Raw genomic sequence first — 17,099 nt, 5'->3', positions numbered from 1 at the left:
TTTATCCTGATATAATTATGTGCATATACCAGTTTATATACATGTATACGTTTTTGGTCCCCAAAAATTTGTATTCAATACAAGTTTATATATTGAAAATTTATTTAAATGTACAAAAAAAATGTAATAATTCTAGTACAGTCTGCACTATTTTTCTTCTCTCTTTCTAATAAAAATGCATGAATCTGTTTCCAAAACAACTTGCTTTGTAAAATCTATTGAACTACTTATAAGTTTTAAAGTGCTAACAATACACTGTAAACTTTAGAAAGTCTGCCTTGTAAAAACTAACTTCTCTCATTAACCGACTAGAGAATTTAAACATGCAAATCGAGAAAGCATTCTAGGCAAGATATGTTATAAAAGTTTAATACACAACTCATCTCTGTTCAACAGAGTTCAACAAAAATCACTAAAAAGGGGGGTATGTGTTAAAATACACTTCCTTTGTAAAAAAAATTATCATTATTGATCCCAATGAATAACAAAAATAAATATATAAGTATAAAAGTGTTCATAGATGCTTTCTTTTCCTTCTCACTAAAAATGAAATTGTATATCAATGCCTATGAATTAGAAAACTGGGAGGGAAATGAATACCATTTAAAATATGCAGTGGTAATTACTGCATCATGTGCTTAGACAAGTCTGAATAAAAACAAAAATAACGGACATGCATAAATAAACAGAACATTTCTTACAATGTGACCAAAAAATATCATTGCTGCTGAATAAAGGATTTGCAAAACTATGGACAATTAAAATCCATAAATGCATGACATTTAAATAAAACAAATACAATGCATTGGGGAATGGAAGGAGGGGTTTATATATCCAGATGCAGAAATAAAAGTAAGCAAATAATGTTAAAATGAAAGTAGAGCTGTGATCATTGTATATATCATTATTGACCATATATATAACATATATTAAATATGGACATTTTTTCAATTGAAAAAAAAAATATGAACCAACATCAAAACATGTAAAAGCTGTGGATAAACACATGATTGGATCTCTTCATAAAGTGACGACTTCCGTGTTGGGAATCTTCTTGGGTGCCGGCGTCAACAGATGGTCGTGAACTTCATCGTCCTCATCATCTTGTTCCGTGACATGGTCGCTGTCGAAGGATTTGGATGACCGCTGGGAACTGAAGGACATCTGGGATGAGGCCTGTGAAGCCTGGGACATTTGGGAGTGTCGGCCCGGGCCCCCTCGCTGGGGGGCCAGGGTCAGTCTCTGGTTCACTGGCTTCACGGTGATGATCAGATTTGAACTGTTTGCAACCATCATGTCTGTCACTTGATCTAGAGTTTTTCCAGCCACTTCGATGCCGTTCACTTCTAAAACTTCATCGTTGACCGCTAAAAGTCCAGTGCTTTCTGCTAGACCACCAGGCACGAGTCTTGAGATGAAAATCCCGGGGACTTTTTCCAAACCATGCGGAGTGACCCGGACACTAGTTCCATCTCGAATGTAAAATCCAAGTGGTTTGTCAGACCCGTTCTTCATTAGTTTCACACGCCGGTGATGCTCAGGAACTATATCAACATCGATTATTGCAGACACACGACGAAAGTCTTCAGGAAGCCCAATGTGAAGTTTGGGCTTTGTACCAGGTACTGGTTCATTTGTACCACTGCCCATAAGTTTTGAAATTTTATTCTTTTTCTTTGTTATTGTTCCATACCCATTCATTTGTTCATAGCTCTCTCCTGCAAGAAAAACATACATTCAAGGTATTTTATAACAATTTAGCCTCGAATTAATTGGTTCTCAATCTTCCAACAACAAATTGCTCTTTAGTTCTAAAATAATTTTTAACAAAGGCATGGGTCTTTCAGATATTTTCCATAAAAAAAATCCCCTTGAAAACTAATGATATTAAACTATGGTATACTCTGCTGACCTTTTGTACCTCATCTTTCAAAATTAGTGATTTAATTGGTATCGTTTTGTAAAAACTCTGACAGGACATTTAATATTATAAAATGTAATGCATACATTGTCAAGTAAATTCCTGAAATCTATGTCACAAAATAATAAACTAGTACTGCTTAATGAGATACACTTAATGCAGTTTACAGTACAGATCAGACCCAACCTAACAGAAGGTAAACCCCAACTAAACCCTGAGTTTACAGTACAGATCAGACCGAACCTAACAAATGTTGTTTACAGTACAGATTAGACCCAACCTAACAAAAGGTAAACCCCAACTAAACCCTGAGTTTACAGTACAGATCAGACCAAACCTAACAGAAGGTAAACTCCAACTAAACCCTCAGTTTACTATGGGTTTACTCAGGGGTTACTAGAATGGACACAGAGAGTAGACCCTGATCAGAATTATACCCCTTAAAGCAGACGCTACATGTGTAATATACAAGAGACAGGAATTACAGGCAGCAATATGGTAAAAACATAAAAGACGGGTCTGCTTCACTCTTCAATGTGTAAAGTGAACCCCAAAAGCAAACCCTGAGTAACCCCAAGTGGACCCAAAGTAAACTCTGAGTGGACGCACATTATCAAATGCAGACCCATAGTAAACTCCAAGTAAACCCCAAAAGTAAACCCAGGGTTTAGTTGGGGGGGGGGGGTCTGCTCTTGTGTCAGGTTCAGTCTGATTGGTACTGTACTATAATGGCATTAAAGACTGGAATTTTTTACCATAACATATCAAATGTACAAATGGAAAGAATGAATGTTTTGAAACCAAAAGTAAGAAGTTTATCATAAATGTGTTACAAATAACATTTTTAGAAAATAGTGATATGGTGTATTATTAGACACAATAATTTTACCAAATGCATATTATCAATGTTATTATAAGTTTACTAAGGATTAGTTTATATCGCTGTGTATGGTATAATTAATACAGTGCCTATACTTTTGTACAAACACACATTGTATTACTGTAAAAACTAAACTAAATAAGTAATGTTTCATATATTATTAAAAGGACCCCATTGGAAATAAGCTTTCCAGCTTTCATGGGCTAACTGGTATTATATTTATGATTTTCAAACACCTTGTTTATTAAATTATAATCAATTAATATTGAAACATACTACCAGTATGTACAACATGTATGTTTATGTGTAAGATGACATAATACCAAATTACTCTATCTATCTATTCTTCAAGTGCACATTTTATATCCTGTTTAGTTTAAAAGGATAGAGTTTATCAACATACAATATCTAGTAGGAACCTACTTTTCATCTTCTTCAACTAAGGCCACACAAATAAAATTTCTTGTTCATCGGACCCCGCACGCTTGTATTTAAATAAAACTATACAAATAATATTATTAATAATTTCCCACATCTAGAAAATTCTGTGCTGTTTTTTCTTCAATTCCACTCTATTTTTTGCATTTTAAATTTATTAAATTTTTATTTATAAATCAGAAACAAGTAGAAAAAATTTAACCGTCTGCACAAATTTATTTATGTGTTGCCTAAAAATTTTGGCTACAAAAATAATAACTTTATTATTTAATCGCTCACCCACTTGTACCTTTTTTCACTGGATGTCCGAGGAACAAGAACTTATATTGGTGTGGCCAAAAATTATTACCTCATTTTTTTCTCTAAATTTCAAAAAACTGATATTAATATCTTATTAATAATATTATATCACCTTTCATCTGAACCATAATTCGCAGCAGTGGTTTTGCAGTGCTAAGGGCTTTCTGAAAGTTTTCGTTATTGTTGATTGGCAGCAGGTCACCATGGGTGTCGGTGTACGTTATCACAAAGCTCTGTGGATCAATGTTGTGTAAAGCTGACAGGAGTTTTTCAAAGCCTTCATACTCTTTCATTTTATTCTTATCCACCGAAAACCTTCTAAATTCTGCATCATACTGCAAGAAAAGATATTGATGCATACAAATGAATATTCATAATTTTAAAACAGTAAAAATAGATAAAAATTAAGAATTTGAATAAAAATTGCCTTTTACAAGGAAGTAATTCTCATTGGATATAGATGTACCTGTATGTAGAATAATTTTTCACGATGGTGCGGTAAGACATTTCCCAATTACAATGTAATAACATTAATGCTTTCATTTTATGTTGGGTTTTTTTTCGTGCACTTATACTTCTATAAAGGTTCATATCTTGTCTTCAGTTGCAAGATATCTCAATTCATACATTAGACAACAGCTTTATTTGGATATAGATTCCATTTCATCTATATATCATATCAGTTTACTCTTGTCAAGTGAAAACAGTTCAATTAAATAGAATCTGCACTTATCCTGAATTGCATTTACTTGTAAACAAGAGTTCAAGTAAATAATGACAAGGATACAATTGTATTTATAAGATCAAGCATGATTAATGACAAATTCTTATTTTGAAGTACTTGATAAATAATTCAATCATTGTGATAAAAATTACAGTTTCATCAGTCATTACAATTTTCATTTCTATATTTCAGACAAGATATTGTGTTTAAAGTCAACATGACATAATTTTTGGAAGGATTAGCAACTTATTTGAAAAGAATTTTTTAATTAAATTCTGGCCAAGGTAAAACTTTCAGTACCTATTGTTAGGTTGCATCACTGATCAGCTATTAAATGTGATTACAAGTGTGTTACACAAAAAACATCAATAACAAAAGCATAATCCACTATCATAACATGACTCATTTAACTCATTGATGCAATTTGCATTCCTTATCAATAAATCTGGTATTGATACTGTGATCCATTATATTGATCAATCATTTGTATGACCATCATACAAATGATTGGTCAACCTACATTGTAAATACTGGTTAGTTTCATTGTCCTATTTTCTCTTTTATAACAATCCCATGTATGTTATAAGATATATAGGTCAGTTTGACACAGAATGTGACAGGTGTGAATGCCCACAATAACAGCTATAAAGGTATTTCCCAAATACTTATGCTCTGCGTCACGATTTGAACCGAATGCATTCTATACAATAAGCCTGACCCCCAAAAATATCATGAAATAGAGACCCCAAAATCGAATGATAACATTTATGACATTGTCTGAATAGGTTGGGTTGGGAGGGGCCCCCCAAAATAGATACACGGGCATATATAATGGCAGGTGCAGGTGCCCGTCGATTTTAACTTCAACATCGCTACTGATCGCGATGTAAATGGAGTCCTTACCTTGCTTTTTACCTCCACTAACACACTCTCTCCACGAAGCGAGGACTTGGATCCCTTTGACATCATGGAATAAGCCCTAATCGGGGCTGGTCACCTCATTGAAGTTTATTTTGGTGGCTATCAAACCTTGCGTAGGCCAAATTTGATGACGTCACATTTCTGATACGAAACTCTCGAAACGAATACAAATATATGTGTGAAAAAAATATTTACTAAGATAATAAAAATCGTGATGTATTCAAACAAGCCAAACACAATGAAAACTTGGACAATTATTTTTTTTTCATAATTGATATGCTTTATAATCTGACTTCCTGTTTTTATTATAAAATTTAAACCCAGTACTTACAATTTTCCGGATTTTTTTAATTTGAAAAGAAAGTGCGTAGATAAGGCATGTAAAATGTATATACAAGGACTGATAATATACTGAAAAATTAAACTAATATGTTTTACGGTGTAACCGTTTGGAGGGCGAAGACAATATAAACGGGGCGAGATCAGTAGATGCCCTTTTAATCATCTTTGGCATCATAAATTGTTTTGTTTTGACTCTAATCTTATTGCTTATTAAATTTGTTCAAGCCCGGCCCTGATATTCTATAGACTATATATTCTGCCCCAGGTTACTGTCTCCATCACATTTTGACAATGTTATAGAACGTACACAGGTAAAAGAAAAACAATTGAAATCCTTCATTAAAACATCTTTTTTTTTACTCATAGATTTTCACAGGAAAGAAAAATAGATTTTTATTTAACAGCCGCTTTTTCAGCCGAACAAGTCAGAGAGAGAGAGAGAGAGAGAGAGAGAGAGAGAGAGAGAGAGAGAGAGGAATTTCATATACAAAAACCTGTAAACAAATTTTCATTCTGATATGTAAATAAATATTGTTTGAACCCTGAAATATTTCTTCTTGGTAAGCCAAGGGTTTTTGATCCGCGCCACTCCTGGAGATCACAAACCCTTGGGTAGCAAAGGTAGGGATATTTATGAATAACTAATAATGAAGCAAAAAATATTGGGACAGGTAAAAATTATTTTAATTATCAATATACATGTGTATTATTTTGATGTCTTATTGTCTAGTCTGAAGTAATTTATTATACATATATTGGATAATATCTGGCTGCAGGTACATGTAGTATCTACATCGCAGATCTCTGGATAATTTCTCAGCATGAAGTATTTTAACTTTTTACTTCGGACCCTTATTTTAATTGTATGCATAAAACATGAATTAAAGAGTAATGACGTATATTTTTAAAAAATAAGAAAATCAATTTATCTTGAGATTATTTCACTTGTATGGACAGATATTAATGTTCCATAAATTCACTAAAATTTGTCATCCAAACACTGAATTATTAAACACTCAATGATTGGTTTGTGCATTAAAACTAGAGAATTGAGATAGTACCCTATAGCTAATTCACATCATAAGGTGAAAATTATGTCCTTCATGTGTATTGTACATCCCGGGGTGTATAATTTAATCTGAGTTTGTCTGACAAATGTCTTACATTTAGTGTTCAATGCATAATTGTGATTGTGAATGCAGATTAGTACTTCCTATTATAAATAATTTTTAAGTATTTATAATGCATATTTTTTTTAATCATATACAAATGGTTTACACATTTTTTTTTTGGGGGGGGGGGGGGTGAATTAGAATGGGGAAATATTTTACAATGTGTCTGTCAAAGATTAGGATGTCTACAAAATTAAGTTTTGATTTTCTTTTGTTTTGTATTGAATTAGTTATTGGTCGTAACTTAATTTTTTTTTTATTTTGATAATTAATTTAAATTCTGGGTACGAAATGACCTGGGTATGAGTATGTTAGGCTACGATTTGAGATGAAACCTAAAAAACGAAATTTCAAATTGAAAGTTGGAGAAAAGTCTTTGGTGTTTTTAAATAGTAATCAGAAAGCAAATTTAATTCAAATACATGATGTTATATTTTAATAACAATGAATTAAAACTGCTTCACCGTTGAAACACGTTTTTTGGCCAATCAGATGTCCTGAAATTCATTTGATCGGATCTAATGCAACTGTTGAAAGTTGTAGGAAACGAAAATTTGTTTTCTTAAATTAGGAATTAATTTTTCAAGAACACATTAGGTAAGTTTGAATGTATTTATCACTCATTAAACAAAGCTGATAAATTATCACCAAACGTGAAGTTAGTACGAGAATCAAATTCAACATGGATGCCGGTGATGTCACTGCGCGTGAAGTTAATCTTTTTTCCTCCATCTTGGAAAAGTTTTTCAACTTCATAGGTATAGAGTGTAATTTCTATTTTTAGACATATGTACACGTGTTGTCTATAGGGAGAGCTTCGCTCTCACGGGCCCTTCGGGCCCGTGAGAGGGCTTCGCCCTCTATCAACAAATATGATAATTTTAAAAAGAATTATCGAAAACAGTATATATCTAACAAATCATCGATTTGCAACTTATATAAATATGTTTATACTTCGGAGACGTACATGTACGTTGATTCAAACTTGCGTATGTGTATCAAAACCTCCTAATCCTGCCATTCTTTAGAAATTCTATGCCTTGTTTTTAATAGAGTGGGTCTGTGCTCCGTTCTAATATTTCTATTAGTCTAAATAAGGTCTTATGGAAAACAAACCGATTTCAACAAACAAAACGTGGAGGCCCAATATATGATAAATATATCATTTTGTATCCAAACAATTAAACGTTTTGAAAAAATAATACCGTTACTCCATGGCCAAAGTCACACACCAGACAGAGTTTAACATTATATACCTATAGAGTTTTTATGGTTTGGGTACCACCAGAACTCAAAACGACATTTTTTTCTTCTCGCTTATCAAATACAGTGTACATGTATATTAAAAACTGAATACGATTAGAAATTACGCTTTTGCAAACTTGTATAATAATATATTTGAAAAGATTTTATCCCCCCCCAAAAAAATCAAATCAAAATTGTATTTTACGACTAAACCGAATGGGCATTTGCGCTGTCTTATCCCCTCCCTCCCCCCCCCCCTCTTCTTCTATGTGAAGTGATGAATGCTGACCGAATTGGATAAATTTGATAATATAGCACTAAGTATAATAATTAATCATGTAAATAAAAATGCATTGTCACATATAGACAAAATGCATTTACTTAATAATATGTGGATTACCGATGCCAGACGACTGCAACCTTACCATATTGTATTGTTATACTTTCATGTTAAATACTGAAATCTGATTGGTTAAGACGCAGTTAATAATATTTGCTATTACCCTCAGCGTTAGCAACGCACTTAGCAACGGGTAACATTAAAAAATGTTACATGCGCGAAAATTATGCGCGTACGGTTCGCTGTAGAATTCACGTTATTCCTATATAAAAGCAGTAAAATTTTCTTAAAAATTAAGACATTCAGTATAACAAAATAAATAGTGCCTGTTTGGGAGGATAACAGTTAAAATTGACACCCCTCGAAAACCATTGTCAACCTCCGCTTCGCGTCGGTTGACAATGGTTTTCTCGGGGTGTCAATTTCAACTGTTACCCTCCCAAACAGGCACTATTTATATAATACTACAATAATACGTGTAGTATTTTACATATATCTAGATTTTTTTTTATCAGATATCTCAAAAAGTGGGGAGGTAGGTGGCTGGGCTTAACATTAATTTCTCGTCACTGAAATGACCTAACTGATAAGAATGAAACGAAACAGTCCTATAAATTAGACGGATTAGATTCTAGATTTACTTCACTCCTTCAAACATTGTTCACCATGAAATCTGTTATTTGCCTCGTCTCCCTTTTCGCTGTGGCATGTAAGTTACATTTTCTTTCTTTCTTTTTTATATTTTTGGGACTGCATTGTTTACGTTTAAGCACGCAATTCTAACTATAAGGTATTGAAATAAGAATTTAATGCTCATGAATATTTTTATAAAGATGTTTAGTATAAGATTCTTATTGTTATTGTACAATTTTTCATTTCCAAAGTATCATTATCATTTTTACATGTATTAAATATTTAAGGTTTTTTAAATCATTTTTTAATTTTCGTTTTACATAAGGATTATTATGATTTTAGAATTTAAAAAATGATAAAGTAAAGACTATAAAAATGAAGAATATCGTAAAAATATAGAAAATAAAACGAAATATTACACAATATAAATGGACAAGTTCAAATATTACCAGGATAACACGCCGTGACGTCATAAAAGTTGTAGTTAATTTTGTTTTATTTCGAAATCCAATGCGTCACAAAACTGCAGGCATGTTCACGAAACTTTCCTAAGATATGAGAGGTCTCAGGTAAAGATCTTAAACAGACTTTTACATGTAGCGGTGTTAATTAAGTTGATTTAGTGACGTGTAAATCGTCTTCAAAAAAGGTTAAATCAAATATACGATAAATATTGCTGACATTCATTCGTGAAATGATGTCTTAATATTTTAGTCTCTTCAGACTTTAGATTTACGATGATTGGATTATTTCGCATACTTCTTACGCAAGCCATCTTACTGGTTTTGACCTACATGTATTTATTAGTACTTTTTGTTAACTTTTATTTCATTAAGGAATGAATTTAATTTCTACCTATGTTATACGATATAACATAACTTGGGAGAGTTTACGCTTTATAAACCGCGAAGCGGTTTATAAAAAAGCGTAAACTGTTCCAAGTTATGTTATACTCGTATAACGTAGGTAGAAATTAAATTCATTCCTTATAATTTAATTTTCTACTATTTAAATTAGATAATAAGGCCCATTAATTAGTTAAAATATGTTAATTTGTACAAAATTTAAACGTAACGTCAAGCGGATTAATACGTGTCGCTCGCGCGTCTTATTGTGACGTAGGCAAGTTATGTTATACGAGATACATGAATTTATTTAGCCAATCAAATGAGGCGTTACAATCAGAATTAAATTATTAGTTTATATTTGTTAACTTATCATTTGTTGTTTATTATACGTGGATTGCAAGATGGACATACGAAGTTTCATTAAATTACGTTACAGGTATTCACAGAAACCTGAAAGGACGAGTGCACTTATGGGCCCCGGTGAAAAGTAAAAAATGAAGAATCAAATTAAGCATATTTTTCCCCCTAACATTATCTATTGATATCTATTCCATAAGAATTAACAAGTTTTAGCGCTGAATTTATTGTATATAAAAAGCACGAAGCTTTAAAACATAGTAGGGGTCAGCAGACATTCGTGATTTTGTATAGTAAATCGAGGACAGGCATTCATTTTAAAGCCTTTGTTTGCTGTCAGCCTAACCGAGTACAAACTTGTGGAAAAGACAAAATACGCATTATACATTTAGTAAACTCCTGTGAAAGTAAGAAGTTTGTACTCGGTTAGGCTGGTACCTAAAAAATGAAAGAACGTATGAAAATTTCAAGGTTTTTCCTATAGCAAGCGAAAGCTATTACCTGCGTGACCCATGTTTGAACTCACGCATGGAATAAATTATTTCAAACAATCACGTGGTTTCTATACAGGTAAACGTTTGTCAAATGTGCTCACTGTAAAACATTGACACGTTTTAGATCGCTTTCCTTCATCTTTGTATGGTCAGGAATGTTTGTTTGGTGACTATGGTACTAATATGCAACTTCAAAGCTTCATTCGATTTTTTTTCAGACGTAAAATAATGCATAAAGTATAATTCAGCAAACGCGCCAATCGATCCACCTACAGAGCAATGTTGCTTTAAATGTCTCCTCCCTCTGATTTAAATAGACACAATTCCAGTAGGTTCGGTTTGATTTTTCCGGATTTTGATTATTTATAGGCATTTAAAAATCCTCAGTTTTTTAAATTGTATTCTAATTTTGGTAAATTTAAGCGTGCATATAAATCAGAAGTATCCATGAGTGTTTAACTATTACGAGAAAAAAGCAATTTGTTGATATTTTCTACATATAAACGGCACTGAAAAAGGGCCCATTCTCTATAGCTTAAGTGCACTTGTTCTTTCTCAATATAGAGTATAAAGCAAAGACACGAAATACTAGTATGCCCTAAATTTCATTTATCTATTTAGGGTTAGAGATTTTCCTTCCGTGACGTAATATATGCAACTCAAACATTGATGACATGTTCTGTTATCTATGCTGATAACGCACCACATTGCTTATACAAAGTTTATCCGAAAATCTCAAGAGCCTTGGTAGAGATCGAGTCTTCTCTTTTTTTATGTCTCACTAAGAGACCACGACCATCATGGGCGCTGCCATGTCGGTCATTTCTCTAATACCATAACTAAACCATTTTGAGATTTATACATTTTGCCTGAAAATGTCAACATCAAACCACTCCTGTTTGCAATATTTCCCATGTGGCCCCTGTGACATATGTTGGCAACCTGAAATTGGCCAACTTGAAGCCAACCTTTGCATTACAGATGTCACAGGGGCCAAGCCCGTTTTAACATTAATTTCAATGTAACCATAATAAATGGTTACATTGAAATTAATGTTAAAACGGGCTTGGCCCCTGTGACATATGTTGGCAACCTGAAATTGGCCAACTTGAAGCCAACCTTTGCATTACGTGACATTTTCTACAATCATACCATATTTAGTTGCGTGATTTAGTCAATTCAAAGGTTGTATGCGTGGTATAGTATAATTAACAAGAGGCCCATGGGGCCACATCGCTCACCTGAGCAACAATGGCTTTATATGGGTGTTCAAAGGATATTGTGCCATATGGCCCCTCGGTAGAAAAACAAAAAAAGAATACCATAAAATAAACTGTATTCAAATTTTACACTTATTTTCCTACGCTTAATCTATGACATTATACCTTTTTTACCAAAAATAAGATCCTTTGCAAGATAGAAAACAAAATTTTGGTAGGGGTACACTCTTAACTTCCAATTCTCTTTATTTTAATTCTGCCCCCTCACTTTATAAAACGATCAAATTATATATGAGAAAATGCACATAGGTACATATTCATCTTCAACTACATTGTACATGTACTAGCTAGTTATTGTATTTTATCAAAAAAGATTCCTATATGTGAAAGAGGAAAATTGTACCTCAAGGTGGTCAAATTAAAAACATTCAAATATTTAATTGGTCTTCCACATTATAAACGATTGTTGTTTACCAGGCGTGAACTCGTGCTACGTTTTATAACCTTACTCACTTGATCGATGAATACACTCGAATGAAAAATGTTGTCATGTAATATGTTAAAGAGCGATTACATGTATAATCAATGCATAGGCGTCGGAACTGGGTGGAGGGGTAGGGGGTTCTTCCCCCCCCCCCCATTTTTTTTTGCAAAGTTAGAAATAGCCATACTCAAAATCTTCTCTTTTTTTGGCTTGTCAAGATTTCTGATAAGGTCTACACCCCCCCCCCCCCCATGAGCCTCCGACTGCAATGTATTGACAGGCATATAGCTCTATTTCACTAAGGCCCACCTTTATTTTCATCTTTATTCAAGATCAACGTTAAAAAATGGCTACAAATCAAGATAATATCCGCTGTAATTTTTTCTTAAGAATAGCGACAATAGATTTATCCCCGTAACAGTAATGTTTTAAACTGTTTTAAAGAGGTCGTTTTAATTTGATTGTGTCTGAAAAACCATCAAAGTTGGTGTAGATTCATCGTATAAAAAGGGGGCCCCCAAAAAGTTGTTTTAGCATATCATCCTTTTAATTTTTAATTTGATTGTGTCTGAAAAACCATCAAAGTTGGTGTAGATTCATCGTATAAAAAGGGGGCCCCCAAAAAGTTGTTTTAGCATATCATCCTTTTAATTTTTCTGTACAAGTATTTACGTTTAGTGAGACATTTCTAGTGATAAATCAAAATTTCAGCGTCAATCGTAGAATTATAAGCAAGATACAGAACTCACAATTCTGCTTGGTTTGAGTCAATTTTTTGTTCTCAAGAGGTAATTACATTGAACTTAAGATTTTTAAACTTGGTATTTCCTATTCAGAATGAACAAAAGCATGGTCTCAGTTCTGGAAGCAAAGCTATGTATCTTGCTTATAATTTGAAACTTGACTCAGCTGAAAATGATTAGTAAAGAGAAAATTGTAAATAAACAATTAAAACAGAAGAAACATGCACTAAAACAAAAAAAGAGCACAATTTATTTTTCATCATATACATATACCTATATATTTCTAGCAGCAAAAACAATCTCCGTTTAGACTGAAAATGCAGAGCATCTTAACAAAACACGTTGCATTATAATCAACCATAACGTAGAGATCGTACCGAGTTACCAATAAAATGTATAGTATTTATAATATGATATGCTGTTAGTGCATCAGATTATGCTAATTTTGCGCAGGTAAAATATTAACTGTCTGATTTACCGAAGTCTATATTTGATTCAATACATAAAAATCCCAAAATACAGGCAATATTTCCTCTCAAGTTAAAAAGCATAAACGAAATTCAAAACAACGTAAAACCACGGTCATGAGTGAAAAGGTCAACACATGGAAAGATTGAATCTCAATTGACTTCACGAAATTGGCACAAATATATTTAGCACGTTTCAAGTATCCCTTCGCATGTCAGTTTGACCCGTTTGCCATGCGTCAACATTCAAACTTGGATGCCTTACACAATGAACTTTCGTTTTCGATATGGAATACCGAACCCGAAGTTATAAACTGATTGACAGCGATTATCTCTTATTTTTATTTTCGTTAATTACTCAAAATTGAAACAGAGTTCGCCAATAATTTTTGGAATTTATGTTTTCCTTTCCATAAGGATTATTTTTGCAAAATTACGTTGAATTTGACTCAATAGTTCTTGAGAAGAAGATTTTTTAAAATGCACCCCCCTTTTTCTACAGTTTCGAGGTTTTCTCCGTTTTAAATAAAGATCGGTCTTTCATTTCTGCAATTTATAATCACCTTTCTATAGGGATGCTTTGTGGCAAATTTATTTGGTTGAAATTGGCGAAGTGGTTTTAGAGAAGAAGTTTAAAATGTGAAAAGTTTACAGACGGACGGACGGACAGACGGACGACGGACAAAAGGTGATCAGAAAAGCTCACTTGAGCTTTCAGCTTAGGTGAGCAAAAAACTGATTGCTTTTATTCATATTGCATTTTCTATTTAACAGCTCATCGACCTTATCTGAGCGAATGTAGTATATACTCATTAAATATCATTTAGCACAATAAATATAATTTTAACTCTTTATCTGGATAAACTATACGTGATTTGAACATTATCTTTTTAACCATCTTCGTATACTAATTACAGAATCAATATGACTTTGAAGTTAATTACAGAATCAATATAACTTTGTACTTCAAAGTCATATTGATTATGTTGTTATTTTAAAATACGAAAAGTTTTTTTTTTCAAAGTTTGGAGCGCATATTTTTTTCCTAATTTATCCCATCCATGTATCCATGACAAAGAACCCACGACCTCTCCGTTCCCAATCAGCGTCTGGGAATAGAACTGTTGCAAATTTCCTTGAAATCAGTTCCATAGGCGAATAATCTGTTCAACATTGTCTTTGTAGGTTGCACTACAGTATTAAATTTTACTATATATTCTTACCAAAATTGCACAACTTTACATATACAGATTAAAAATTCAAAACGAACTTCTGGAAAAAATCCTCTTGACATCTTTTTAAACAACGCTTCATTTACAATTTTCTAGCAAAATACACACGTGCACCCAGCAAGGCGTGAGTCTTCGTTTACCTCGAAGTTACACGTGTGCTTGAAAATCAACCCGGGCCTTTTCACCCCCCTCCGGAATCAACACGCATCAAAAATTCAAATGAGCTCGCATTATTACAAAACTGGGATAGTTAGACCTCTTACACATTGTTTTTCATCTCATAAAAAAAATCAGCTCCTGTCTCGAGCGGAAACGCCCCAAATTCAAAGGAAAATTCGGGAATTATTTTGCCTCAGCCATGTTTTGACGTGAGCCTTCAGTGAAATACTGTAGTGACATCTTGTACAACATATGTCCACTCAGATTACCCTTCGTTTTCTTGCATCAACAATATTTTATGCGGTTATTATTCGAGTGGTCATTTCCAATTACCGGAGCGTTTGAATTGCAGAACAATCATTCTAATTATGTCGTATTTGCTACACATAAACAAAATAATTCATAATTGTATCATCCGCAACATTAATCCACAGACAGAAATAATTCAAGAGAGATTTTGGTAGAGCTGTAAGTATATACAGTAATTTGAACTGCTTTCTTCGGTGGTTCATCAAGAATGAATGAATGAATCATTACTAGAACGGACCTTAATAGTTGCAAGCCTTCTTTGGGTTTTTTTTTTCGATGTCTTTAATTTGCCAAAATACAGATGTCCAAATTTTGATGTAATCTTTATTTGGTTTAGGCTGTTTCAACGTTGAGCGACAATCTAGCTGTCCAATGTTCTGTCCAATGAACTACGCCCCCCTTTGTGGCTCTGATGGCAAAACATACAGCAACGAGTGCGAGCTCCACGTCACCAACTGTCTGTATGTACACACACACACACACAGAGAGAGAGAGAGAGAGAGAGAGAGAGAGAGAGAGAGAGAGAGAGAGAGAGAGAGAGAGAGAGAGAGAGAGAGAGAGAGAGAGAGAGAGAGAGAGAGAGAGAGAGTTGCTTTTTTTTAAGCTGACTAACTGATTAATCAGAGTTTGACCATTTAATGAAAATTAATTTATCATTGATCGCTGATATGATCAATATTAATGAAGGTTTTTGTATGACTACTAAGTATATAAAACATACATTTTTCAGTCACAAGGTGAATGTGGTCAAAGTGCACCAAGGAAGCTGTGATGGCTCGGATCTGGCGCAACTCCTCAGCGTGTCGCGCTAATGATCTCAACAAGTTTTCTGTAAAATCGTATATTAAAAAGTCTTTGTTAAGTCTCTATTTTCTTGGATTTATCACTAATTTGGCCATAAAAATATCATGAAAATACATATAACTCTCATGATACAGGTTAAGTAGATTTTTACATCCATTTAAATATTTTCTCCTCCATTGCTACTCATAGTAACAAACAAAAAATGAATCTAGATTCGCTTTTCATTCATAGCTTGTATGAAGTACCAAAGAATGCATTTTATTGTTTATTATAACATTTCATTCTACACTTTTTTTCACTTATTTATAGAAAGCGTAAAAGGTCGTAATTGTTAATCAGCACACTACATAAACGGAACAGCCGATTCAACCGTATGCGTTATTTGCTTCAAATCATTCCATATAAGGGAAGTTTGATCGATCACAAATTAGAAATAATCCACACAAGGTCAATCTCGAAAATGAAGAAAAGAAACAAATGAACGGTATAAATATTATTTATCATAGGTGCATAGGTATTTGAGTTTGTAAGAATTTTTTAATGCTTGAATCAATAAGCAGACATTTTCAAACTGGTAGGAACAGGATTCTGTTGCTTTCCGTCTTTCGGGATTTAAAATGAATCACAATCGATTTTCTTTTAATATAGGAGAAATAATTGCATGGTGAGTGTTATTAATTTTTTGTGATAAACCAACAACAGAATTGAAGCATTCTCTATAAATAATAATTTATTTTGAATGTTAAAGTTTGTTGCACTTTATCCCAGAAAATTGAAGACCACCGGAATGCTAAGTTAATCTTTCGCCCTATTTGTATTGATTTTATCCAGTTTCAACCGAATGGCTGAACAACCATCGGTTTTCTTTAGAAATTATACCTTTCGTCATAAATACGAGCATGTAAATAAGAAAACATTCATGGGATAGTTTCAAAGATGTTTAGGTTAAATAAATTGTGAATATTGATACATCTGTCGCTGAGCGGTTTGAAATATAAACACATGTTGTAGATATTTTAAGAGTGATAAGCGTGCGAAAGTCCGGGTCTGTCGTGCAATAAAAGCA

General features: G+C 33.1%; 2 protein-coding genes across 2 annotated transcripts; one reads left to right on the top strand and one right to left on the bottom strand.

The window, feature by feature from the left end:
* Positions 1-385: 385 nt before the first annotated feature.
* LOC105340821 (partitioning defective 6 homolog gamma) lies at positions 386-5,331 on the bottom strand. Its single transcript, XM_034481750.2, has 3 exons — positions 5,167-5,331; positions 3,652-3,874; positions 386-1,718 (listed from the first exon to the last, which is right to left on the bottom strand). The coding sequence occupies exons 1-3, from the start codon at positions 5,230-5,232 to the stop codon at positions 1,021-1,023; spliced, it is 987 nt and encodes a 328-aa protein (XP_034337641.1). The 5' UTR covers positions 5,233-5,331; the 3' UTR covers positions 386-1,020.
* Positions 5,332-8,851: 3,520 nt separating this feature from the next.
* Positions 8,852-16,096, top strand: LOC105340830 (turripeptide OL11-like). Its single transcript, XM_011447053.4, has 3 exons — positions 8,852-8,992; positions 15,567-15,690; positions 15,960-16,096. Exons 1-3 carry the CDS (start codon positions 8,950-8,952, stop codon positions 16,039-16,041), a joined length of 249 nt encoding a protein of 82 aa, XP_011445355.1. The 5' UTR covers positions 8,852-8,949; the 3' UTR covers positions 16,042-16,096.
* Positions 16,097-17,099: the final 1,003 nt, after the last annotated feature.

The sequence above is a fragment of the Magallana gigas genome, chromosome 3 (genome assembly GCF_963853765.1).
Source record: "Magallana gigas chromosome 3, xbMagGiga1.1, whole genome shotgun sequence".
NCBI lineage: Eukaryota > Metazoa > Mollusca > Bivalvia > Ostreida > Ostreidae > Magallana > Magallana gigas.
Note: the sequence above shows the minus strand (reverse complement) of the source record. Positions and strands in the feature narration are given on the sequence as shown.

Bases quoted from the DNA above. Each gene is read 5' to 3' on its own strand.
- LOC105340821 (XM_034481750.2), bottom strand. From the start codon at position 5,232: ATGATGTCAAAGGGATCCAAGTCCTCGCTTCGTGGAGAGAGTGTGTTA. The intron at 3,875-5,166 runs GTAAGGACTCCA...CTTTTCTTGCAG, and splicing joins TAGTGGAGGTAAAAAGCAAG to TATGATGCAGAATTTAGAAG. The intron at 1,719-3,651 runs GTGATATAATAT...TTTTTCTTGCAG, and splicing joins AATTATGGTTCAGATGAAAG to GAGAGAGCTATGAACAAATG.
- LOC105340830 (XM_011447053.4), top strand. From the start codon at position 8,950: ATGAAATCTGTTATTTGCCTCGTCTCCCTTTTCGCTGTGGCAT. The intron at 8,993-15,566 runs GTAAGTTACATT...TATTTGGTTTAG, and splicing joins CTCCCTTTTCGCTGTGGCAT to GCTGTTTCAACGTTGAGCGA. The intron at 15,691-15,959 runs GTATGTACACAC...TACATTTTTCAG, and splicing joins CTCCACGTCACCAACTGTCT to TCACAAGGTGAATGTGGTCA.